The 25470-nt window shown below is 39.4% G+C and overlaps 1 protein-coding gene and 1 pseudogene across 2 annotated transcripts in view; one reads left to right on the top strand and one right to left on the bottom strand.

The window, feature by feature from the left end:
* PPM1A (protein phosphatase, Mg2+/Mn2+ dependent 1A) overlaps positions 1 to 1417 on the top strand; it is a 49787-nt gene extending 48370 nt beyond the window's left edge. For both annotated transcript variants that reach the window (XR_008556087.1, XM_028141634.2), the window contains one exon: positions 219 to 1417. Coding sequence is in view for 1 of the 2 variants with exons in the window: in XM_028141634.2 (XP_027997435.1) it covers positions 219 to 248 (30 nt within the window). In the remaining variant the exon portion in view is untranslated. The remainder of the gene's footprint in view (positions 1 to 218) is intronic.
* Positions 1418 to 15991: 14574 nt separating this feature from the next.
* LOC103283683 (AP-3 complex subunit sigma-1-like) lies at positions 15992 to 16566 on the bottom strand (annotated as a pseudogene).
* Positions 16567 to 25470: the final 8904 nt, after the last annotated feature.

Genomic DNA, 25470 nt, shown 5'->3' with positions numbered 1-25470 from the left:
CAAGTAGTATTGTATTCCAAAACAAAACAAAGGGTAACAATTTTTTGAAAGATTAAATATTGATATTTTCATATACACATATACACATAAGCTTTAAGAAACATATTCTGAAAGTCAACTTTACAAAACCTAACTTCTTCATTATCCAGAAAGTAATGTATTGTGGCACCTCTGTGCTTTAATTTAGCTCCTTGTTTTGTTTTGTTTCCTTTTTAAAGGACTCTACATCGACTGATGATATGTGGTAAAACTGCTCATCTAGCCATGGAGTTTATCTTCACCTCCAAAGGAGAGTACAGCTCAACTTCATTGAACCTTTTAACATTCATCCTCAACTTTAAAGAAGAGCATATGACATGGGTGAGAGTGATTACACACCAGAGAACTTCAGCAGTACAACAGCTAGCCCAGAACTGATTTTTTTTTTTTGTAAATTTGAGACTTATGTAAACGTGATTTTAAACCATAATTCATGTTGTAAATCAGACTCCAGCAATTTTTGTTGTATGATTTTGTTTTTTTGTAAAGTGTAACTGTCCTTGTACAAAATGCTCATATTTAATTATGAACTGCTTTAAATCATTATCAAAGTTATAAGAAATGTTTGGCTTGTTGTGTGACGCAACAGATATATAGACCTTTCGAGTCATGTTGTGTTTGGACTTGGGGTTGGGACAGAGAGAGCAGCAGCCATGTCAGCTAGACGCTCAACTGTGCACATGATTATGGAGAAAAATTCCAAAATCTTATAAAGCCGAGCATCCAGGGAGTTAATTGGAAACTATCTTAATGTTCTTGGCAGTGGGATTGGCATTGTTGATAAAGCTGGTCCCTTCACTTAATTGTCTTTTAGGTTGTTCTCTACTTGTTGCCATGAGTATTGCAGGTTATACAGTATATTCATAAGAATATCAGTCTTGGGGCAAAATGCCTTGATTCTTTGCACCTCTTTTACAAGTCCTTACATTTAATTATTAATTGATAAGCAGCAGCTTCCTACAGATAGTAGGAGACTGCCACATTTTGCTATCATGATTGGCTGGGCCTGCTGCTGTTCCTAGTAAGATATTCTGAATTCCATTTTATCAATAAAGCTTGATTTAACAAACAAGAAATTTAATCATGTATGTGTAATTCCTCCTTTACCTTGCCCTTTTAAAATACCATGCCATTGTAAATGAGAAGTTTTTCAGGGGGAAAGATGTTAGTCTCTTTTAATTGGAACATCCTGTTACTCAAGGCATAGATGGAACTGTTTCTTTTCCATTGGCAAGACTAAAAGATTTTAGTCTCTGTTGTCCCTTAATCTATTTTTTAAATGGGTTTCTTTCTGGCTGCTTATTTTTCATTAAGATATGTATCAGCTCGAATTTGCCTACTGTTTAATTAAAATAATTGTCAGAGCTTGACAATCTAACTTTCTGTGGTAGGTGTGTGTGTTTTGTGAGTGTGTTTGCCTGTGATTTTTAATTGGCCCATGTCTTTAGAATCCAAGTAGTTAAGATGTATTTGTGATTTGAAATATAGCATGTTGATAATATTAGCTGTTGGCCTTTAAAAATAACTCAAAGTTTAAAGAACTGTAGATATAAAAATAACTAATTTAATTTAGGCTTAAATTCCTCTGATTAAGCATGTGAAAGTAAGTGTTTAAATCTGTCACATTGAAAAGACTACTGTTCTGTGCCCTTCTGTATTTTTTGTCTCTTTAGGTTGAATATTGTATTTATCGCCATGTAATTTAATCATTCAGTAGGCAGATTCCCCACTAGAAAAATATTAAAATACATTTGAATACAAGATCAAAACTTTGTGTATAAAAGGTAATATAACCAGTTTTCTTCCGTTTTTTCCATAATTTGAAAATACACATATTTGTATATATAGCCTTAAAACTAACCTAAAGGTAGGGGAATAGTGGGAAAAGTGATGTGAAATGTCTCAGATTTAAGTAGTTACATACCAACAAAATCTTTTCATTATCCCTCTTATTCATGAGGTGATTAAATGTAACTTAATTGTATTTAATTTATATTTTAATCTAGCATGAATGAAGAAAAACAAGTACTATTTATATTTAGAAATTCATAACAGTTGGAATTACAGAACCAATTCCATACTTAACTTACAAATAAATGCTTAATGTCTAAAATCTGTGGTAAAGTGCGAAGTATGATAATGTTTTAAGTTATGGCTTTGCATCTAAATGTGCATTTTATGAATAGCAGTGCTTGTAGTATAGATTGATTACCAGACATACTGATACTGAAAACTAAATCCCTATTGCAAGAGGCCAGGTCCTTAATTTTTTTAAGTAGACTCAGTTTTTAGTTCTGGAAACTTCAATTAGTTTTTGAAATGAAAAATCTTAAATCACAAGTAAGATATATGATAGAAATCTATATTTTAAACCATAACAGCATATGTAGAGCCTTTTTAAATTTGAAGATCTTTAAATAAAAAAGAAGTTGAGTATTCCTCTGTTAAAGTTATTAGTACTGAAATAAGGCTTGGAAGTGAGAGAAAACTGTATGAAGTGTGATCTGAGAAAACTAAATCTTTTCTACATGAGTCAGCATTGCCATATTAGGTATAGTTTTTCATTATAAAAATACAGGAAGAAAATATACATTATAACAGCAAACTGTGTTCTTCATTCCTGGGGTAATGGTGGTGGTAGGGAACCAACCACACTTTTAAAAGGCACTTTTGCACCTCTGTTGTGCACTTCATTTTTGTACCACTTAAATTCTTGACCTCCCACCCCCTTTTGTGTGCTAATTAGCATCTCAGGGCAATGCCTCAAAATTTGTTTGATGTGTTGTATGTTATTTTCTTTGGAGGGAAAAAGTTCATGTGTGATGATAATATACTATTCAACATGTGCTTTCGCTTAAATGTTTTAATAGTATGAACCCACTTTGCTGCTTTTTGTGGGAGATCCATTTTGTATAGCAGACTCTTGTTACCCTAACATTAAAGAATTTCACTGATCTCTTATTGTTTTAGCAAGGTAAACTCTTAATTTCTACTTTCTTAGGGACTATACTTTTACAGATAACAAAAGCAGTTCTTAATATTAGTGTTAACTTTTGAAAATCCTAGAGGTATTTTTCTTACTCAGCTTTGAACTATTTGAAACAAATTTTTTTTATAAAGCATAACTTGCTTCTAGAGTACTATGCAATGAGTGTACTGCTTCCGCCACTTAGTTTTTTTGAAAAACTAACTTAATAACCAATTTGGGTCAAAGAATAAGTTATGTAATTCAGATGCTCTGAATTCTAGCAGTACTTTTAATGATCATCCCATTGACCAATTAATAACTCAGCTTTTCCACAAAATGTCTTGAGTAGTTATCTGCAAAATACTGTGCTAGGCAAAACATCTTGTACTATAAAGAATTGAATAAATAGGTCCTTGCCCTCAAGGAGTTTACATTTGAGTAGATATGTTAATAAAACTGGGTCACTCATCAAAAAAAAAAGTTATTGTCCACCTACTGTCTGCCAGATAATTTCCTGAACACACAGGTCTCTACCCTAAACAGCTGATTTGTACTTCCTTTGTCACTTAAAAATCTGTTTATTTTCTCCACAAAGTTAAAAATCTCATTCAAAAGAAAATTTTGCTAAGCATAGGAATAAGGTTGGACTGATGAAATTCAAGTCTATTCAGTATGCTTGACTGCCTTGAACAGATAGCCTTTACTCTCCTGCTGAGAGCAGCAAGTCAGAGAAAAGGATAATGGATTTCATAGCATTCTGAAACCCTGGAAATTTTGGTTGATTTTGAAACTTTAGCTAAAATATATATATTTAGCTAAATTTATCTTATTTAAGTAAAACTCTGTTCTTTACTTGAAAACATACTGCCAGTGCTAATATCCAATTTTAGCTAAATGATTACTATGTGTTTTAATTTTTAAAAATAATTTCACTGCCTATTTTTATTGGACAAATTCATATGGGAATTCAGTTTGTGACTTCTGAAAGAAATGATTAAATTGGTTAAGGGTTTTCTCTTTTGTTGTTTTAATTTTGAATTTCATGATGTATATGCTTTTAATTCATAAAGTTTGAGTGAAAGGTTTAAGCCTTTTAATATTTTGGTTGCTATTTGTACAGTTTTATGTTAGGATTTGGTATTAGAAAATATTATGTAAATATTTCAGGATATAAATGTCACTCATCTGAGGTTTAAGGAACTTTAAAGAGTTTCATATACTTTTGCTTGCAGATCCTGCTGGTGAGGTGACCATTTTTTAATTGAGTCATCTAGTCTTTTCATTAGTAAGGGTTTTCTTGTGGGTGTATTTGTTTTTAGGATTTAGGAAGACTTCTTTATAGCTTAAAATTTTAGAAGCCTAATTTTACTTTATTTCTTTCAATAATGTGCCATGAGTTTTGGATTGTATTTGTTTTAAATTAAACATTACTTGAGAATATGCTTGAAATTTTTAAGAATACATTTTCTAAATGTTATGATTTTAATACTTTATTTTGTTAATCAGAATAATGTGTCAGTTAAGTGTTAGTTATTACTGATAGAATGCTGTATGCAGAAATGATGAGAAGCATTAGGCTCCACTTCATTGTCAAATGAACATTTCCACTTTTATTCACCACAACACAGATTATTTCTCTTTTACCTGCTTTATATATTAAACTCGTGGCTTCTGATCTCATATTTTTCTAATTATATTACCAGCAGGTAGGAGTGTGCCAATTAGAAAAACTCAACTGTATTGAAGTTGTAGTTGGAAACTTATACTTTTAATAGATGGTGGGGGGGGGGGGGGGGTGTTAAATTGATATAATAACAAAGTGACTTTTTTTTTTTTTTTCCACTTATTCTGCATGAAATGTTGCTTCATTTCCTGTACTAGCCTCTTGGTGTTTTCTCTTTTTTCAGATGGAAACTGGCCAATTCCTTTTTTTGAGCAAGAAAACTTAATGTATTACCTCACCAACTAATAGTATGTAAAATGGCCAAAAATAAGAAAACTTGGGAGATGGAGGAGTGGGGATATGCCAGTGAGGATAAAAGAGGAGGATTACTCAATTATTTTTAAAGTCATAGGAAGGTCTTCCTTGGACCCAGCTATGTATTAAAAACTGTTGCATTAAGTAAACCTGCAAGAACCAACTTTGCTTCTTCAGATAATATGATTTTTCCACCAAGGGAAATAATAAAAACTACTGTTCCTTCAACATAAAAACTACTGAGAAAAATGAATGCAATGGTTCTTCACCACAAAACCCAACTTTCAGTTCTTTTCATTGCTCCAAACCCAGTTTTTTACAAATAGCTTTGTCATTGAACTAAACGTTTAGAAAAATTTAGTTTTTCCTTTCTTTTTACACAGTACTCCTGACCCAGTAAAAGATATTTAATAACGTTTGCATTTGTATGGTACTATCTGAAGTTAGATTTTTGTAGGAGATTGGGTAATGATTAGGTTTAGGTATAAGCATAAATTCACTATAACAGTTGTTCTTAATCTTTTAGGGTTATAGGCCCTTTGAGACTGGTGAATCCTAGGGACTTCCTTACATAACTCCACAAAGTATACAATATTGCGTGGTTTAGGGACCCCTGCTTAAGATCCCATACAATAGCACAATAGAGCATCAGCTCTTTTCCTACAAAGCCATAAGAAATATTTCAAGGGCATCAAAATAATTTGACTCTTAAGGAATTGTTTCACTTTTTGAAAAATAGAGGAGGTAGATGTGGGCCTAGGCTGGAATTAAAATATGCTTTTTAAAGGTTGTGTTTTGAGGAAATGGAGATTTATTAAAGGTGAAAAACTAGTATGAGGATAGTTTCAGAGGATAACATTATTCTATGATTTTGCCACTTTGAAAGTCAACAGGAAAGAGTTAAAACAGATATTGAGTGTTTCTGGAATGTTTCTGACCTTCATGGTGCAGATGCAATATATTCACAAACAACATATTTAACTAAGTCAGATCTCACTCAGATTTTGAGCTTCCTAGTGTTAGAATTCATTAAATGTTTAATTCACTTCAGATTCCAAAGAATTAGATACTTACTTACTGATACAGAATGTTAACATGCAGCTACCAATATACAGGATTAATTGAGATTTCTACTAAAATATAACTACCGTGAAAAAAATCATTAGCTGTTCCATTTGTTGCCAAAATTGGATGTTTAGTTACAGCTTATTTACTCCATTTGTGGGACTTTTGAAACAAAACCACTCATTGTCTTAGCTGGTTAGCTCTAACTAAGTCAACAGCATACCGGTAGGAAAATAACTTGTTTGTAGTAATATGTCCTTTTCTGCTTAGTTTCACTCTTGAAATGATTTCTCTTAATTTGTATAAGTGTTATGAGTGGAGAGACCATATACATATTAAAAGCATGTTGTATAATATATAGAATTTTTAAATCTGTACTTGTAAAAAAACTAATACAACTGCAGAAATATTTTTCCTAAACACAGTGTATAACAAAATTCTCTACAGTTACTCATCAACTCTTTGCAGTTTATGTGATCCAAACTTTTAATGAGCTTCCATAAATGTATATTTTGTATTATGTACCATTTCCTGTTCCAAGGGAAAGAAGTGAATTCAGTTCTACTTTTGTTTTCAAGTCCATTGGATAAATTTCATTCAGCCTTTGAATGGTTGCAAGTTATATGTGAGATGAAAAGTAGAAATAATCTCTAGTTTGCAAAACTGCATCCTTAAATATCATAAAAACTAAGTAAACAGGCAATTGCACAATGTGTGTGTATTTATGATTGATATTGAAAGCAGCATTTTTGTTCTGGCTAGAAAAGAAACCTGGACTTCCTTTACATATATATATTTATTGATTTCAGAGAGGAAGGTAGAGGGAGAGGGAGACAGAAACATCAATGATGAGAGAGAATCACTGATGGGCTGCTTCCTGCATGTCCCCCACTGGAGACCGAGCCTGCAACCCGGGCATGTGCCCTTGACCAGAATCAAACCTGGGACCCTGTAGTCTGCAGGCAAACACTCTATCCACTGAGCAAACCAGCTAGGGCTGGACATTTTTTAATTAGTTATTAGGAGACGTTAAGAAATTTTTTAAAAATTGAAATTGGTGACCTAGCTGGTTTGGCTCTGAAGGGTATGAGGTTCGATTCCGGGCAAGGACATGTACCTTGGTTGCAGGCACATCCCCAGTGGGGGGGTGTGCAGGAGGCAGCTGATTGATGCTTCTCTCTCATCGATGTTTCTAACTCTCTATCCCTCTCCCTTCCTCTCTGTAAAAAATCAATAAAATATTTTTTTTAAAAATTGAAATTGGTTAATTTGATATAAAACAGTGGATCTGATAGTCACTGTTTGAACTGCACCTATTTCTTCTTGATTTAAGGAAGAATAATGAAAGCCAGTAAGTTTGGATTGATGATGATTTTCAATGAACACATTCCAGAAATAAAGCCAAAGGTACTTCCTTTGGCAAGATCATTCCCGTTGTCTTCTTATAGGTGGTATATATTTTTCTTATTCCCTTGAAGAGTTGAGATTGGGAATTAGGAGTATAACTTCCCCATATGGTATCCCTGGTGTAAACTCTGACTTGGGTTGCAGCCCACTTCATAGTAGACATGTATATGTGTGTATGGATGCACGCGTGGGTGTGGGTGTGTTTTAGGATGCTTATTTCCTCTGCTGATTATGTTAAGTGGTTGTATTACCTCTGTTTTTTCTTGTCTAAAAGTGTGACTTAGAGGCTTATACAATTAAATTAGAGGGACTTTAGAGTAAGTTGAATTGGTGATGTAAGTGAACTTCGGTGACTGCAAGAACTTATTTTGTTTGTTGTAAAATTTTTAATGAAAGCACAATAATGAGGCCTCCTAACCAAAGTCTTTAAAAGTAAGTAAAATTGAGGCAAATAAGTATTTACTTGGCTATATGTAGCTAATATCTGTTCACTTGCCAAGGTGTATCCTTGTGTTTTAGTTTTTCATTTGAAAGTTGAAGCTAGATTTGTTTGTTTTTAGTAAAACATTCATTTCAGTTATTTCCCCCCCTACTTGATTACTTACTGCACTGAGAAACTAATACTGGGGTACTCATGTTTCTTTTTTCCCCTTGTTACTGCTTAATAGCTCATACTGAAATTTTCATCAAATCACAGAAATTTCTGTTCCAGTTAAAAAGTCTGTTTGTAGATTAATTACCCCAGAAAACCTTGGCTTGTGTGCCCTCCATAGGACTTTCGTTTACTTGCCACAAAACATGTGCTCTGCTACTTCTTGTTGTGTACATGAGAGTTATATTTATTTGTCCTGATACCTTATTAAAATGATTCAGAGTTTCTAAAAAGCTTTTTATTAGTTCATGTGTTTCATGTGAATAGCTGTGTTGTTACCTAAATAATGGATTTGCTAAACACACTACGTGTGTCGTCTATTCTCTGCTATAGTTTAGGTCCAGGCTTGGGTCTTCAGACCAAAGCACTTTCCCTATAACTTTCCTGGTAACTACCCAAAATCTTTCCCAGGTGTTAATTCAAGCCAATGAAATTTCCAATATTTGACCACCTACCAAAATGGCAGTTTTATTTGGATCGATTTACCAGTTCCTGAAATTGGTTCTTCAATGATCAGATTACAAGTCAGTACTTCCCATTTATATTTCAATTTAATCATGTCTCCTTAGAATTGATCCTGAAGGAGAAAATAAGACATTTCTTTTTTTGGGGGGGACGCCTAGCTATCTGAATCTGTGTCAGTAACCTGCATTCTGACGCACACTCTTGCTTGCCAATAAGCTCCATTCCTACCTGTGATGCCTGTCCTGCCTTGCAGAACCTGTTTTCCGGAATACTCCCATTTTACAGAGACCATAAACCATGAACCATATACAGCCCCTGAGGGGGTTGGCAGCGCTGGCACCAGACAGGCCTCTGAGTGTAATCTCACTTGCCCTATTTTAACTCACGGAGGGCTGCAAAGCCCGCGGAAAGTCCAGAAGCCTGATCCATATTTGAGGGACAAAGAAACTAAAAGGTATAAAGTGAAAGCTTCGTCCATATTCATCCCTCAGGATTTGGAGACTGACTCCCCTGAGTCACGGCACTAGTGCATCTGCAAATAAAGGCTACTTTTCTGAATATCCTCTGAGTGCCCAGCTGATTAATTCTCCCATGCCACCTGGCAGCTTATCTGCAACAATCCTTTGAACTAGATAACAGGTTTAAAGAAAAGCCATATATGTTTGAACAAATTTGCAAATACGAAGTTTGATAAAACAGACAATATCAAATACATATTTTAAATTACTAATTGTCCAATTTTTCATAGATGTTCAACTTCTGTTCAGACATTGGTATGAGAAATGTTACATCAGCAGTAACCTGGAAAGAAAATAATACTGAATTTAGTGTTCAGGCAGGATTATAATAAAACAAAGATAAGATGGGAAAATGATTTTAATGTTTATTTTGAATTATATAATTAAGTGAGGTGAATGTAGAACTTTCAAATATTTTATTAAAGGTGTTGAGATGTATGGACCCAAAGGATCCTCACTGAAGTCTCTGAACTATTTAAGTGCAATCTTTGTTAAGGGCTCTAACTTTGTTATAGGTGACAAACTCTGGCTTAGATTGCAGCCATGCTGTGTCCTTCTTAAAGATCTTTTTTGTATTATATTTTGCTATTTGTTTTGGTAACTGTTGACTAAAATTGTCTAGTATTTAAAAATCAAAGGGTTTGCTAGAAGAATTGTGACTGTTCTAGGTCAAAGGAGTTGTAAGTGTACCTTACGTCAGCATACTGAAACCATTCCAGGATTGTTTGTCTTCTAAATTCTCAGTATAACAGACTTGAATGTGTAATTTGATTATGTTAATGAAGAAAACAAAGATTTACTATATGCCATTATAAAAGCAGAATTATTCTTATTTTAGCCATTGATATTTTAACTGCTTACTAACAAAACTGAAAGGTTTTTTAAAACTAAACATCTCCAGAACATTCCTAACAAAACAACTAAAATTTTCTAGTGATTGGATGTAGTAGAAGCACATGGGAATTGGCTTTTTGAAACTTGTCATGTTAGACAAATAAAAGTCTCATGTAACTGTTATAAATTCAACTTTTACAACTGTCTGCCTTTCTTGATGTATTTTGACAGACTCTTTGCTGCAATGATCCTTCATAAAATAAAAAGAGAGAGAGGCCTTAGCATTTAATAAGGGAAATGAAAGTGCTTCTGTGCCTAGATCTCATAAAGAGGCTGCTTGGTCTCCTCCTTTCTTAATATTTTATGTCTGAAATCAGAATGCTTGCCTGTTCTTTTCCTTTGGTTTTGTTTTAAATACATAAGTTCCTAGACTACATTCTGCTTTAGGGCCTTTGTGAATATTTTTTTCAGAAAAGTCTGTGGACATTGGATTCTGCATCCTTAAATATCATAAGGATTTGCCATGTACTTTATGCTGATTTTTTGCAACATGACAATATGGCTATAAGAAATACCCTTTCCAACTCCGCAATCCCTGTCACTAGTGTTACTGGTTCAACTTGACCTTCAGAGAGTTTTGCCTGCTTCACGATCAGATAGATTTGGCATATTATTGATTTCAGAGAGGAAGGGAGAGGGAGAGAAAGATAGAAACATCAGTTGATGAGAGAATCATTGGTCAGCTGCCTCCTGCACACCCCCTACTGGGGATTGAGCCTGCAGTCCCTGACCAGGAATCAAATTGTGACCTAGTTCATAGGTCAATGCTTAACCATTGAGCAACACGGACCAAGTTATGGCAAATTTTTAAGATCATGTAGTTTATTCTCTAAATCTATTTAAACTCTTGATATTTTAGTTTTCTTGGACTGAAAAAGTCAAACACATTCAAATAACAGGTTCAGGTATAAAAATTTGAATACTTTATGTAAAAATAATTGTACTTTTTAATTTTAGAATCTGATTATCTTAGACTTTTTACTTGAAATTTAGTGAAGTTGGCATTTTTCTTTTTTTGACAAGGAAGTAAGAGGAAAAGAGACTGGAGGAGGGGAAGAAAGGAAGATAAATACTAAGGACAAAAAGAGGAGGTTTAAGTAAAGAAAATTCTATTTTTCTGATATTCAAATGGAATTAATCAGTTTAGGCCCTATAAATCGTTAGGTTTTATAGCAGTCAGTCTGCATCACTGGTTGGTAGGTTAGTCAAGTCTCTGTTCTCCCTCAAAGTAGTAGGGGAAGGGGGAGATCGTCTAATTTCAGTTGTCAACTCTCACTTGTATGTTTGATTAGCAAAGCAGTTAAAATTAGGTTTAAGATATGGATTGCAGATTTCCCTTTTATTATCAGTTTTGTTCTCTGGTCTTCAACCTGCTACCTGCCAGCAAGATAAAATGATCTGGGGAATTTTTTTTAAATCCTTCAGCAGAAAAGATTAGGTTGGAAGATAACCATGGAAAGTCCGTTCTCTCCTCCCTCTCCAGCCCCTTCGAATGCCTGCATCATCGTCTGCGCCTCCTAACAGCCTCTGTTCAAATGCCTGTGATGGCTCCCATTTCACTCAGTAAAAGCCAAAGTCCTTACAGTGGACTACAAAGCCCCTATATGATCTGATCCCTGTGACCTCTTGGATTCACTTCAGTCTGCTTTACCCACACAGGTCTCCTGCCTGGCTGTCCCCAGAACTGGCTGTCCTGTTTCACTCAAACCCCAGGGTCTTACAGGCACTTGATTTAGCTGTTACCTCTACCTGGATTGTGTCTTTGGCCAAAGTCACATCTAACTTCAAGAGGGACTTATAAGGAACAGAAAGGAATACTTGTGAACCATGACAGCCTAATATGCATTCAATGGCTGTATGCGCCTGCAGAAAATGAGATTGGTGTTATGTACACGCTAGGAGACAGTCTTACTTGAACAATTCCAATAGCAGAGAGACTAGGACCATAAGGGATCGTCTCATTGTAAGTACTCATTCTTAGAAAGAGGTCAGTGTTCCTGCATCTTTGGGGATGAAGTAGACTGGTGGTCCGTGAACTCGAAAGGTTGGCAACCGCTGGTTTAAGGAAACCTTTGGAGCCATGGTCGCCAACCGGTGATCCGTGGGCCACTGGTGGTCCATGAGGTCCAAAAGGTTGGCGACGGCTGAAGTAGAGCACCTGGCGTTTAGGGCAAGGGTAAGTTTGCATAGGCAGAGAGCTAAGTAGGAAGAGATTACAAGAAATAGGATGGCTGAGTAGGGAAGGCAGTGAGGCCAGTGAGGATGTTGGTCTTAGCAGGAACTTCACACACACTGACCTCCTAAGGGGACTGAGAGGTACATCCCTAAGAAAGCCTGCTGTTTATGTCCGAGGTTTCTTACGTTAATGTTATTGCTTATCTCAAATCAGCTTTACTCTCAAGTGCAGTGCCATTTCAATAATACATGAATTTGTTTTCCACCCAGTGCAGTGCTGCCCCAAACCTAACAGTCTTGATGTAATTTGGGCTGATTGTCCAGTCAGAAAAATGTGTTATGTCCCCCACCCAGATGGAGTGTTTGGGGCCTCAGGAAGAGATGTGGGCTGTATAGAGCCTCGGCAGTGGTCTGGCAGACCTGTGGGTCCACGTAGAAGACATTCTTCATAACCTCAGTGAGCCCCACTGGGCTGCCTGGCTAGCACCTGGCCAGCAGGAGCTAGGAGCTGTGTTCTAATTTGAACTGTGCACTTTAAGGCAAGTGCATGTGAGCAGAGGGGCGGGGACCACATGAAAAGCTGTTTGAGGTTTCCTGTTTGCTCTAGCTCCACTGTTGCTGCTGCTCCTCTGCCACCACCACCCTCCAAGCCAAAACGAAGAAACATTAGCATTCAGGAGGTGAGGTTAGAGCTAAAAGCAGTCAGGTATTTGATAGTTCATCATATTCCAAGTTTTAAACAATGGGCAGTGTATTTCATAATTTTAAACATAGTCTTCAGTTTATTAGCAATTTATTTCTGAAGTGCCTATCTTAAAGTGTATCATTAAGTGCATATTTTTAGCTTCTAAAGCTATTACCCAAGCCTATTCATTGTGAATATGATTTGGATGTAAACATTACAACACCTTTTGTTTTAATCAGAAAGCTTCTCTCCATCCACAGTGCTCTGCTTCCTTCCACTCTAAAGCAGTAACCTATACAGTTGTGGCTAGGACATGAGGTAAAACAACATATTTTCTTCTTAGTACATGTGATTCTTCGGAGTAGAAATTCTGTGAATATAGTGGGAATAAAAAGCAAAAGCAAAACCCAACAGTGTGGGCTCTGCTCACTCACAGGACATTTCATCTTCCTGCTGCTCCAGCTGCCCTGCCCCACATTGCAGGGGAGAATTATTAATATTAATAAATAAACCCTGCCGTCACTAACCCTGAAATAGGAAAGCTGCCCCTTTCAGAGTCTTCTCCACTGCCATCCACAACTGCAATTGGTGTTTCTGCCTTTGAGACTAGTAGACAGTTCACGTGGAAACTGTTTGCTGTCTGCTTTCACACACCAGCAGAAACGTGATTACCTCATCCTCTCTAGATAATGATACTTATCTCTTTGAGGTGCTTCTGGGGCACTAAAGAGAATTTTATGTTTGCCACAGAGCCTATAATTTAAGTTCGACTACCTTAAACCCCCCCCCCACCCAAATTTGATGTCAGTCTTTCTACTCATTTTCTGGTGGAGTGAGGAAAAGACAAATCAAATAGAAAATCTGAAAATATGGATTATTGTATACGTTGAATATTAATTAAAATGTACTGGATTTATTTCCCAGCATGATTTAAAATAACCTGTAAAAATTCTCAAGCTGGGGAAAAAAACTATTTTTTTCAAACATCTTTGATTAACATTAACCACCCTAATTAATTTCTTAGGGAAGATCTCACCAGCTTTATTACCTTTTGACATAATTCTAATTATAAAAATACATAATGAAATTTATAATTTTAAGCATAAAATGTAGTGGCATTAAGTATATTCACAATGTTGTTTAATCATCACCACTACCTATTTCCAGAGCATTTTTATTATCCCAAACAGAAACTCTGGATTCAGAGTCCAGAGTGCTAACCATTACACCATGGAACCTCTCCTCCAAACAGAAACTCTGTATCTTTTATTAGGCAATAACTCGCCATTCTCCCCTCCCCTCAGCCCTTGGCAACTGCTGTTCTTTCTATCTCTAGGAATTTGCCTATTCTAGATATTTCATATAAGTGAAATCATACACTATTTGTCCTTTTGTGTCTAATTTCTTTCACTTAGCATAATGTTTTCAAGTTATATCCATGTTATAGATGTATAGGAATTTCATTCCTTTTTTATGACTGAATATTATTCCCATGATAAACTAGTTTGTTTATCCACTTACTCATTGATAGACATTTGGGTTTTAGCTATTGTGAATAATGCTGCTATGAATGTGGGTGTTTATAAGTTTGAATCCCTGTTTTCAATTCTTTTGGGTATATAGTGTATATCTCAGAGTGGAATTGCTGGGTGATATTTTAATTCTATGTTCAACTTATTAAGGAACTGCCAGACTGTTTTCCACAGTGGCTGCTCCATTTTACATTCCCACCAACAATGCATGAGGGTTCCAGTTTCTCCACAGCCTCACTAATACTTATTTTCTGTTTGAATAATCAGTGTGCAGTGGTCTCTCACTGTGGTTTTCATTTGCATTTCCTTGATGACTAGTGATGTTGAGCATTTTTTTCATGTGCTTTTTGGCTATTTATGCATCTTTGGAGAAATGTCTAGGTTCTTGCCCATTTTGTGGTAGGGTTGTTTGGGTGTTTTGTTGTTGTTTTTGGTGTGTTGAGTTATAGGAGTTTTAAATATTCTAAATATTAATACCTTATCAGATAGGTGATTTGCAAATTTTTTTTTTCCCATTCTGTGAATTGTTCTTTTACTCTGTGGATTGTTACTCTAGTGTCTTTTGATGCACAAAAGTTTTTAATTTTGGTGAAGTCCAATTTTTTTTCTTTTATTGCCTGAGCTTTTGGTGTCATACCTAAAAAATCATTGCTTAATCCAGGGTCATGAAGATTTTTAGCCATGTTTTATTCTGAAGGTTATATAGCTCTTAAATTTAGGTCTTTGGTCCATTTATTATTTTTTTAGCAGTGATATAATATACTATTGTTTACTTTGTTGAGTCAGAGGGCTGTAAAAAAAATTTATTGACAAAGTAGATAATCAGACAAATAGAAAGGTGCTTTAGAAGTCCAGTTACCTTGGGTTTATTTTTTATTTTTATTTTTTATTTTTATTGTGATCTCTTTCCTTGTCTCTGCATTTTTGCTGCTACCTTGGGTTTATTTAAACTAAGGAAAAGGTCATAATGTTTTCATGCAATACATAATTGGTTCTTTAAGTAGGGACAAGTAATAGAAAGAATTAAGTAATGCTGCACTTGTCATCCATACAAAACACCAACATTTTGGGTCGTACATAATTTAAAGAAATGTTTCCAACACTCTTCGAAATAGTTGTCGCCAATACATGGAGGCATGCCTTAGGTGGGGATAGGAATGCAGTTTAGAAAAGAAAGAAAAAAATCATACTGTCCCTAGCTAGTGTGGATCAATTGGTTGGAGTGTCCTGTACACCAAAAGGTGGCGGGTTCAATTCCTGGTCAGGGCACATGCCCAGATTGTGGGGTTTGATCCCTGGTTGGGGTGAGTGTGGAAGGCAACCCATCAATGTTTCTCTCTCGTATTGATCGATGTTTTTCTCTCCCATCCTTTTTCTAAAATATCTTAAAAAAAAAAAAAAAATCACACTAGAACTACTCAATTTCTTCAAGATTACTGTGCAAGAAAAACAACATTCAGCTGCCATACTAATTTTACACAATTTATATACAGTACCTTGACTTAAATCCAAGAGCAAAAGTTAAGACTCTCCTCTATTTTTGACAAACAACTGCACTTAGGTGACTTCCCCCCCCTCCCCTGGGTTTTACAATTTAAGCCTTTTAAATTGTTTTATTTAAAAGAAGGCAGTTTTGGTGCTTTTATACTGATGTCACCAGTGTTAATATTTCTGGGGATCTCAGGAAGATTCACATTCTTTACTGCTAATACAGCATGGGCTAGAGCCTCCGCTAAGCCAGCCTCAGATTTCTCCAGTTTATTTTGTGCATCAATTTGTGTAACAATCTCATTCATGTTGGTCTCATTCATGTTAGTCCCCCATCACTATTTCTGCAAGAATATTGTGAACCTTGCTTACATGGAAAATTAAACCCGGTTCATAGACATTTCCAAACACTGTCTAATGTTTCCACAAATACTTGAATTAGATCTAAAATGCCAAGTTCACTTTCTGAAGAATCCACACAGAAGACAAAATGTAACACTGCATAATGTCTGCAAATCAGTTTGTTGTTAGCTCCAATTAATAATCCTCCTCCTAGGAAATTACAAACATGTGCATCTCTCTTGGATACCAAATGGAATGTCTCCCTGATGATTCGCTGTGTTTCTTCACTGGAAGGCCTGTAGAACTTGGAGAGCCCCAGCTTCTTGTGGTTGTTGAAGATGAGCATGGCCTTAATCATGGCTGAGCCAGGCTGGCTGGGTGGGTACTGGTGGCCAGGGCGGGGCAAGAGCCTCACCTGGGATCTTGGTGGGGATCCTTCTCCACCCACCCCTGATCCTTCTTTTTTTTTTTCCCCGTTAATTTTGGAATATGGTATAAGGTAAGGGTCCAACTTTATTCTTTCGTGTGTGGCTACACAGTTTTCCCAGCACCATTTGTTGAAAAGATTACCAGCTTTATTTATGACGATGGATTGAGCTATTCCTTTTTTTTTTTCCCCTGCCTCACCTGACACTGGACACACAGGTTGGAGACGGAATGCTTGCAAACTGCTTCTTCCCCTTCCTGTTGCCTGGCTGGTGAAGAGCCACCCTAATTCCTACAGTAATAACAACACTTATGCTCCCCATGGGTTCTGCGGTTCTTGCTACCAGCAATTAGCCTTCATATGCCTGTCTTCACCCTGAGGCTGGTAGGTGGTTTTGAGAGTTGGTGAGACAATGTTTACAAAACACCTAGCACTGTGCCTGCCACACAGCAGGTGGATCCGTTATGTCCTTCCTTTCCAGGCAATAGCTCCTGACTCTCCATGACTTAAGCAAAAAGTGAAATTTATAGAAAGGCCATTAAAAGCTCACAGACGAATAGGAAGGCTGGAAAACCAGGCTTGGAAATGGGTAGAAACCAAGGTCATTTGAGGAAGGGTCTATCCTTTTTTGCTTCATAGTGGGGCAGACACCAAAATTTAGTGAAGCACCAAGACTATACATATTGCTTTATAAAAGATTTCCCAGAGGAAATCAGAGGACCATTAGGAAGAGGGAGTCAAAGATGGGCAACAATTTATGGCAACTGCCTGAAATAATTCATCTGGTTGGTTTCCCAACATCCACATCCTTTTCATTCATATACTCTCCAAAATGCACCTGCCTCACATAATGCACTAGCCTCTCCCAGAGGGAGACAATACAAAGTGTTGTCAATTTCTGTTCCAAGTCCAGAATAGCTCTGTGGTGCGTGTGTGTGTGTGTGTGTGTGTGTGTGTGTGTGTGTGTATTTTTTTCCTGAACAATCTGAGAATACATTGGAAACATTGTGCTTCTTTACCTCGGAATACTTCAATGTGTATTTCCTGAGAGCAAGGATGTTTTCTTACATAACCACAGTACAATTATTACAATCAGGAAATATAGTATCTATAAAATACAGTTACCTAATCTAAGTCCACATTCAAATTTTATCAATTACCCCATAGCTCTTTTTCCCACTCCAAGGTCCAGCCTAGGATCGTACATGGCACTCAGTTGTTGTGTTCCTTTAGTTTCCTCATTATGGGACAGTTCCTCAGCCTGCCTGCATCTTTAATGATGTTGCCACTTTTGAGTAGAGGCTAGTTATTCTGAGAATATTCCTCAATTTGCTATTGTCCAGTGTATTCTCATTATTAGTTTCATATTACACAATTCTGGCAGAATCACCACAGAACTAATGTCATGTCCTTAGTGTATCACATCCGGAGGCACATGTTATCTGTTTGTCCCATTACTGGTGATGTGATGTTTGATATCTCAAATAAGGTGATACCTGCTTTTTTTCCTCCACTGTGAAGTCATTGTTTTTTCCCTAGTAATTAATGTGTAATTTGTGGAGAGATTGAGTCTAAATAGTCTGTTCCAGATCAAATTTTCACCCATCAGTATTTTCCAACTCCAGTCTTTATATTCTTCTAGTGGCCCGGTGCACGAAATTCATGCACAGGGCAGGGGGTTCCTTTAGCCCAGCCTGCACCCTCTCCAATGAGGGACCCCTTGGGGGGTGTTCGACTGCCCGTTTAGGCCTGATCTCACAGGCGGTGGGACATCCCTCTCGCAATCTGAGACCACTGGCTCCTAACCGATCACCTGCCTGCCTGCCTGATCACCCCTAACTGCCTCTGCCTTGCCTGCCTGATTGCCCCTAACCCCTCTGCTTGCCTGCCTGATCACCCCTAACTGCCTCTGCTTGCCTGCCTGATCGCCTCTAACTGCCCTCCCCTGCCAGCCTGATCTCGCCCCCAACTGCTCTTCCCTGCTGGCCTGATCTCTCCCCCAACTGCATCTGCCGGCTTGATCACCCCTAACTGCCCTCCCCTGCCGGCCTGATCTTGCTCCCAACTGCCCTCCCCTGCTGGCCTGATCTCACCCCAACTGCCCTCCCCTGCTTGCCTGGTTGCCCCCAACTGCCTTCCCCTGCCAGCCTGATATCACCCCTAACTGCCTCTGCCTTGGCCCCCACCACCATGGCTTTGTCCAGAAGGAAGTCAGATGTCCAGAAGATGGCCGGTCAACCCGGTCTAATTAGCATATTACTCTTTAATTAGTATAGATAGATTATATAGGATAGGATTGCTTAAATCAGGGGGAGGGGGAACCTTTTTCAGCAGGAGGTGATGCTCTTGGCAGACAAAAATACATAATCCCTATATCTGGACTGATATCCAGCCATATGCATTATACTGCCAAACCGGTCATTAAAATATTGAACCGCTTTCTTACACCTTATACCAAACAGTTATTGCCCTTTAAAACCCTCCTCAGTACCCACCTTACGTTCTGCCTTTCTTACATACCGGTTCACCCAGATTAGGTTCTGATTGGTCAGTTTCTATGCCAGTCAGTATCAGAAGCTCTGCCTTCTAGGCAACGATTGGCTCCTCACAGTACACCCAAATTTAGTTTTGATTGATCAATTTCTATGCCAGTCAGCATCAAAAGCTCTGCCTCCTAGGCAGCCATTGGCTCCTCACAGTTCACCCAGATTTGGTTCTGATTGGTCAGTTTCTAGACCAGTCAGCATCTCCGGGCCTATCTGCGGGCCTGATCAGAGAGGCGGGGCTGATCAGCAGCCCCTGCAGAGGCCCGGAGAGAAACAGAGGCATGGCCGCTGGTGAAGCCCAGAGAGAAAGAGAGAGGCAAGGGCTGATCAACAGCTGCCACAGAGACTGTGGATCAGACCCTGCCTCTCTCTCTGGGCCTCTCTCCAGGCCTGATCTGCAGCCCCCTCGGCAGTCAGTGCTGAGTCGCCATGGCAACCCAGCACTGACTGCAGGACTGACTTACGGTGTTCGGTCGAGCCTTCGATCATCACAGACCCTGGGTTTTTATATATTAGGATAAGGAAAGACTTCCCCTTTTCCAGCTTTCAGCTCTTTGAAAATTAACATGGGCCCAACATATTCTCACCCCATCTCTGACTCACCCTATTCTCAATTCACTGTTAGTCCCCATTCTAGTCCTGAGCCTTACCTTTGATTGACTGCTATCCATCTGACTCCTACTCCGTCTCTGGATTTTACCACTCCCCAAGTTTTCCTGTCTCCTTCACCCCACCCTGTTTTTGGCCTAGAGTCTGGACAATGTACCCTGGCAGGTAGAGTGGATATTGATAGTCTATTATCAAGAGCATTTACCTCAGAGAACATTATATCAATGTTCCCCTCTTTTTAAGTATTTTATTCTCTTACATCTTTATAGATTTCTACTATTTCCCATCAATCCTAAAAGTTATAGACATACTTTCATTGCTAATCTTTGTATCATTGGCTTTTACAATAGTCAAAACTAGTTGTTGTTTTTTTTTTCTTAAAACATGAGTCCTGGTTTTACTTTTTTAAATACTTTATTCTAAAATGTAGTTTTCAAAAATATACAGTCCAATGATTTTTTGAAAGAGAGAATAGGAATTAGGGGTGGGCTGAATGTTCATTTGTTTCATCCATTCATATATAAAACTCATATGGTGAAATCTTAATCTCTAATATGATAGTATTTAGAGGTGGGACCTTAGAAAGGTAATTAGATCACAAGGATGGAGCCCTCATGAATGGGATTAGTGCCCTAATGAGAAAAGGCCAGAGCTGGCCAGCTCTCTCCACCATGTGAAGACACAAGAAGTTGGCAGTTTGCAACCTAGAAGAGAGCCCTAACCAGAACCTGACCATGCTGGCACCTTGATTGATGACTTCCAGCCTCAGAACTAGGAGCAATGAATTTTTTGTGTTTATAAGCTGCCTTTGTTATAGCAGCCCATCCTGACTAGGACAGGAAGCAAGAATAGCAAAAGTACAATTAAGCCTGGAGTAAGGCTAATATATAGAATGCATGTCATGTGGGCTTTGCTTGGTTTGGGGCGTCCTTGTAGCCATGTGAAAGGAGTTTTATCATTAACTTGTCATCTTTATTCATCAAATAGCAATACATTTTAAATTTCCCAAACTGAAGTAACAAAATTAGCTACTAAAAATGTGGGATATTTTTACCATTTTCCAGTGCTGGGTGCTTCTGTCCCTGGCCTTACATAGTTTCCTCACATGCAAATGCTGATTGGTACTCAGCTGAAGGCGTGCATGGACCTCTGCAGATCTCTAGAGCTCTTTCCCTCCTCAGCTTTCTCCAAGACTCTCCTGAGAATTTCAGTGGCCTTGGCTTCCCTGGACTCCCAGATCTGCTCAACACAGTGAGGCCACCAGGCCCCATGTGGTTCCCCCTCCCTGTGCCATACATAGCCTGTCGCCAGGCAGGATGCTAGAGCACTCATGGGGCTCATGTTGTATATTTCCCTCCTCTCGGGGAGGATCCCTGTGTCTCGCTGCCTGATTGTCCAATGTCCCCAAAAACTTTGTTTCATATATTTTGTCTGTTTCCTTAATTGCTTCATGTGGAAGGATAAATCTAGTCCCGGATAGTCCATCTGATTGGAATCTGAAATCCCTTGCTTTTTTTATATTAATTTTTAAAAATTATTTATTTATTTTGTTAATTCTCACTGGAGGATATTTTTTCCATTGCTTTTCAGAGAGAATGGCAGGGAGGGAGGGAGAGACAGAGACAGAGAGAGAGAGACAGAGAGAGAGGTGAAAGAGACACATCAATTGGTTGCTTCCTGCACATGCCCTGACCGGGGCTAGGGATTGAACCTGCAACCCAGGAATTGAACCCATGACCCTTTGGTGCACAGGCCGATGCTCTAACCACTGACCAACACCAGCCAGAACTGAAGTCCCTTGCTTCTTGACAACCCCACACTCTTAAGTCCTAGCCCAATGGACCAACCTGTGATCAGAACTCTTAGGAACCGCTGCATATTCTGGACAACACTTACATAAAAATATCCTAACGAAAACTCAGTGACATTTTATTTCTTCTCATTGCCTCCACGTTGGGTGTCCTCAGATCTGCAGTGATCTGGGAAAGGAGGGTTTGTATTATTACAAGATCAATTATAGTATCAGCTTTTCATGTTATTAACTGAACCCAAGACTTCTTTTATTTCCTAGAATATAGTCATTTTTGTTGTTTATCATGTCATATTTGTAAGCAATGTTTGTCATGTAAACATGTTTGCATCTTATGTGGATAATATATGGAAGATAGATAGATAGATAGATTTACTAAATATATTCAATTCCCCAACATCTGGAGACAAGTAAAAAATGATGATAGAAAAAGACAATGCACATTAGAAAAAAAGTAAATTAACCTGGGTATCAATAAAAAGCACCTATGGATTGGAAGGCGTAGGTATCTCTTGTTTGCACTATCTGGGAACAGTGGACCCCATGCTGGATCTACCATACCTAGGAATGGCCTCTCCCTGGCCAAACATACATACAACTTATCCAAATAGAGCTTGATTTCTCAGCCCACAGCCCCTCTGGAGAGAAAGGCAGTCAGTGACCTATTGTCTAGGAATGGCGTCTGCATGGCCAGAGATCCCATTCCAGTCATCCACGTGAGACCATGGAATTGGGTTCGGAAGGGCTGAGGCAATGGAAAGCACTTGACTATGTCCTGAATTTCAAAACAATGGGCTCAGCTAAGAAACCGTTTGGCTGTTTTTCATCCCAAAATCCTTTACAGTATTTATACCTTTGGATGATGGTTGTAGTAGAGTCAACATGTTCCTAATACAGCATGTAATTTTAGCTGGACAGACAGTGCCTCAGGGTTACCTCGTTCAAGGAATAACAGCTCCAGCCTTATCTGCGGGCAGTTATTGCTGGTCACTTTCAAGATTCCATCACATTTGTGACTCAGTTTTGTTCCTACTACTCCTACTGGTGGGCTCTCTCCACAGAACTTTATTCCAGTTTCTCTCAGAGAGGATCTGAGTGGCTAGCCAGTCAACATGGATTCTCCCGTCCTGCTGGGCTGACCTCCCTCTCTGGGCCACAGTCAGCCTGTGAAACAGCTGCCTTAGACTCAGGGGCCAACCTTTGACCTCGGGCAGCAAGGTCACGTGGGATAAGACCAGATCACCTGTGAGTGTGACAGGCACTCAGTCCCATCACAAGCACTACAGAAGTGGATGGTTTTACTTAACATTTCCAACAGTACATGCAAGCCCCTGAGCTAACCTCTGTAGAAGATAAAGATGTGGGAAAGACTTCATTCCTGTTGAGGAACAGTGGTAGATGTTGTACAACAAGCATGTCAAACTCACGGCCGGCGGGCTGCATGCCTCTTGCCGCAAGTTTGACATGCTTGTTGTACACAGTTATGAGACAAGCCTGTGAATGAACAGGGAGTGGAAGATGGCAGTGTCCGGCTGATGCTGAATGTTAGTTCTGCCCCCAAGCCAAGCCTTCACTCAATTGCTTAACTTGGGGCTTCTCCCTAATTAGAGCTCAGTAAATGATAGTTGTTACTATGGAGACAGCAAAGCCCCATCCTGGAACCTCCCAGGCCTGCTGAGTCCCACCCAGTTCTGCTGGACCAAGAAGCATTGGAGAGCACGCACAACCAGTCTGTGATGCAGTTGCTTTTTTTTGCAAATGGGAGAGAGCACAGCAGGGGAGGAGTCCACAGAGCTGCCACTGTCACTCCAAACCACCCCTAACTACTCCCCCAGGGCTGCCCCCAGCCCAGGCAGGCACTTTGGCTGGGCTAATGGGAGGCATTCACCAGGGACTTGAGGAAGCTTAGAGTGCATTCAGTCCTCCAGTCACCCCACCCTCTGCTTGTCAGCAGGTCAGCTGACACCATTCTTTCATGGCCCCAGCTCCCATGTCTGCCTGGGAACTTGTGGATTCAGATGAACTTCTCTTGCTGGGTTCTCGCCACCTTCACCTTCTTTAAAGCCGTAACCACAGTGGTTGGCTGGAGGTCTTCCTGAACAGTAAGTAGCTGTGTTTCCCTGACTGTCCCCAGCCCCTACAGAGCCAGCCGTTGGTCCCCATGGGCAGGAGGAAGCTCACATGGGACTCCCACCCATCGCTTCTCACACGGTGAGCGCTTGGCCTCAGATGTATGATTCCCAGGACACAGCAAGTGAATGAATAGCAAGGAATATTTTTATGTAGCTCTGCAAACACTGCTTGTAAATCCCATTGGGGTCTTGAGTTTAATTTGGCCCAAACTAATCTTTTCACCACGAAAACTCAAGATCACCAGGTAGTAAGCATGACTTTGGAAAAGTCACTTTTGAAATATAGGTAGGAGGCTCTCAGCTGTTGGGAAGCGCAGAACCAGCACTGTGGTCTGGCCTCCCGTGGAACTAAGGCAAGGGCAGAGGGCCAGGGCCATCCTCACGGGCTGCCCCACTGCCCGGGGCTGCGAACATGAATTCTATCCCTGTGACTAGATTTGGCCTAATTTCTTATTTTTGATCCATGACTGTGTTTTTTGTTGTTGTTGTTGTTGTTTGTTTGTTTTTAATGGGAGGTAGACAGTGTTTTCAGCTGTTGCCAGGGGTTAACACCAAGTCTCATAGGTTAGTTAGGGAAGGGGAGTTGTTGCTGATCATCAAGCTTTTCATCCAAGGGCAGGTGTCTGATCCTCCCTCGTGTCCCTACTCCTTCCCAGGTGTCCCACATCACAAGTCCACTTCGTTCCAGAATCCTTGACTTGCTAAGTCCTTCCTAAATGTCTCAGAGATAGGAACATGGCCAGGGGACAGGCCTTTCCCCAAACTCCTCAAAGGCAACGTAGGCCACAGAAGGGCTGGTAGGGAGAGGGGGAGGGACGACGACCTGATTTCTAAAATAGGGCTGTTAAATCCTCCAGAACTGGCTTCTTAGCAAATGCGTTGGTCTCAAAGAGACCGGAGAACCTGCCAGAGACACGTGTACCTCTCATCATCCTACCGCCAAGAAACCCCAGGCAGCTCAGAGTCACTTGTATTTGAGCTATGATATGTCATTTGTTTATCCAAGATGAAAGTTGTTTACTAATCACTCCCTTCTTATCTCTTTTAATTCTCTGAAGGGGACTTCCCAACCTCTCAATCCAGAATAGTAGGTCCCCTGAGCCAGGTAAAGACATGCAAGGAAGAAGCAGTCTTTTTCTTCCAAAGGAAAGAGACCTGCATGGAAGCCCACAGAGGCAAGAAACACATAAACCCAGCTTCAGATACACCATTCCGTTCTCCAAGATACGGGACATGACAGCTTAGCGGGACTTGCCCAAAGAACAAGGTGACTCTCTCCCACAATCACTTTGCACAGGGCCGGACAAAGCAAGTCAAACTAGCACCAACACATGATCGACACTTGTGTGTACCCTGTGCCAGGGACTACACTACGTGCTTCCATGCAGCATCTCATCTGAATCCTCAAGATAACACCGTGAGGTACACGTGATAATCTATCACTCAGATGAAAAGCAGAGGCTTTGAGAGGGTGCCTGGCCTGCAGGAGGTGCACCACGCCTACCTGGTTAAGCCCTCAGATCCACTCTGCTAGCCACTCTGTGGTCCCCACTGGCAATCTGTTAAGTGGATGAGCCGCAGCCTTTGCTTCCTTACCTTAACCTCCGTTTGGCACTTGAGCAGGTGCCACGTTGGGTCTACTAAGCACCGATCCCAGAAGCTTCTGCCAGAAGCCCCTTCCTTCCCAGACTGGGCCCAGCCTCTGTTCCCCCAGAGCCCTACCCTGGACCCCACACAA

This window comes from Eptesicus fuscus, chromosome 5, assembly GCF_027574615.1.
Source record: "Eptesicus fuscus isolate TK198812 chromosome 5, DD_ASM_mEF_20220401, whole genome shotgun sequence".
NCBI lineage: Eukaryota > Metazoa > Chordata > Mammalia > Chiroptera > Vespertilionidae > Eptesicus > Eptesicus fuscus.
Note: the sequence above shows the minus strand (reverse complement) of the source record. Positions and strands in the feature narration are given on the sequence as shown.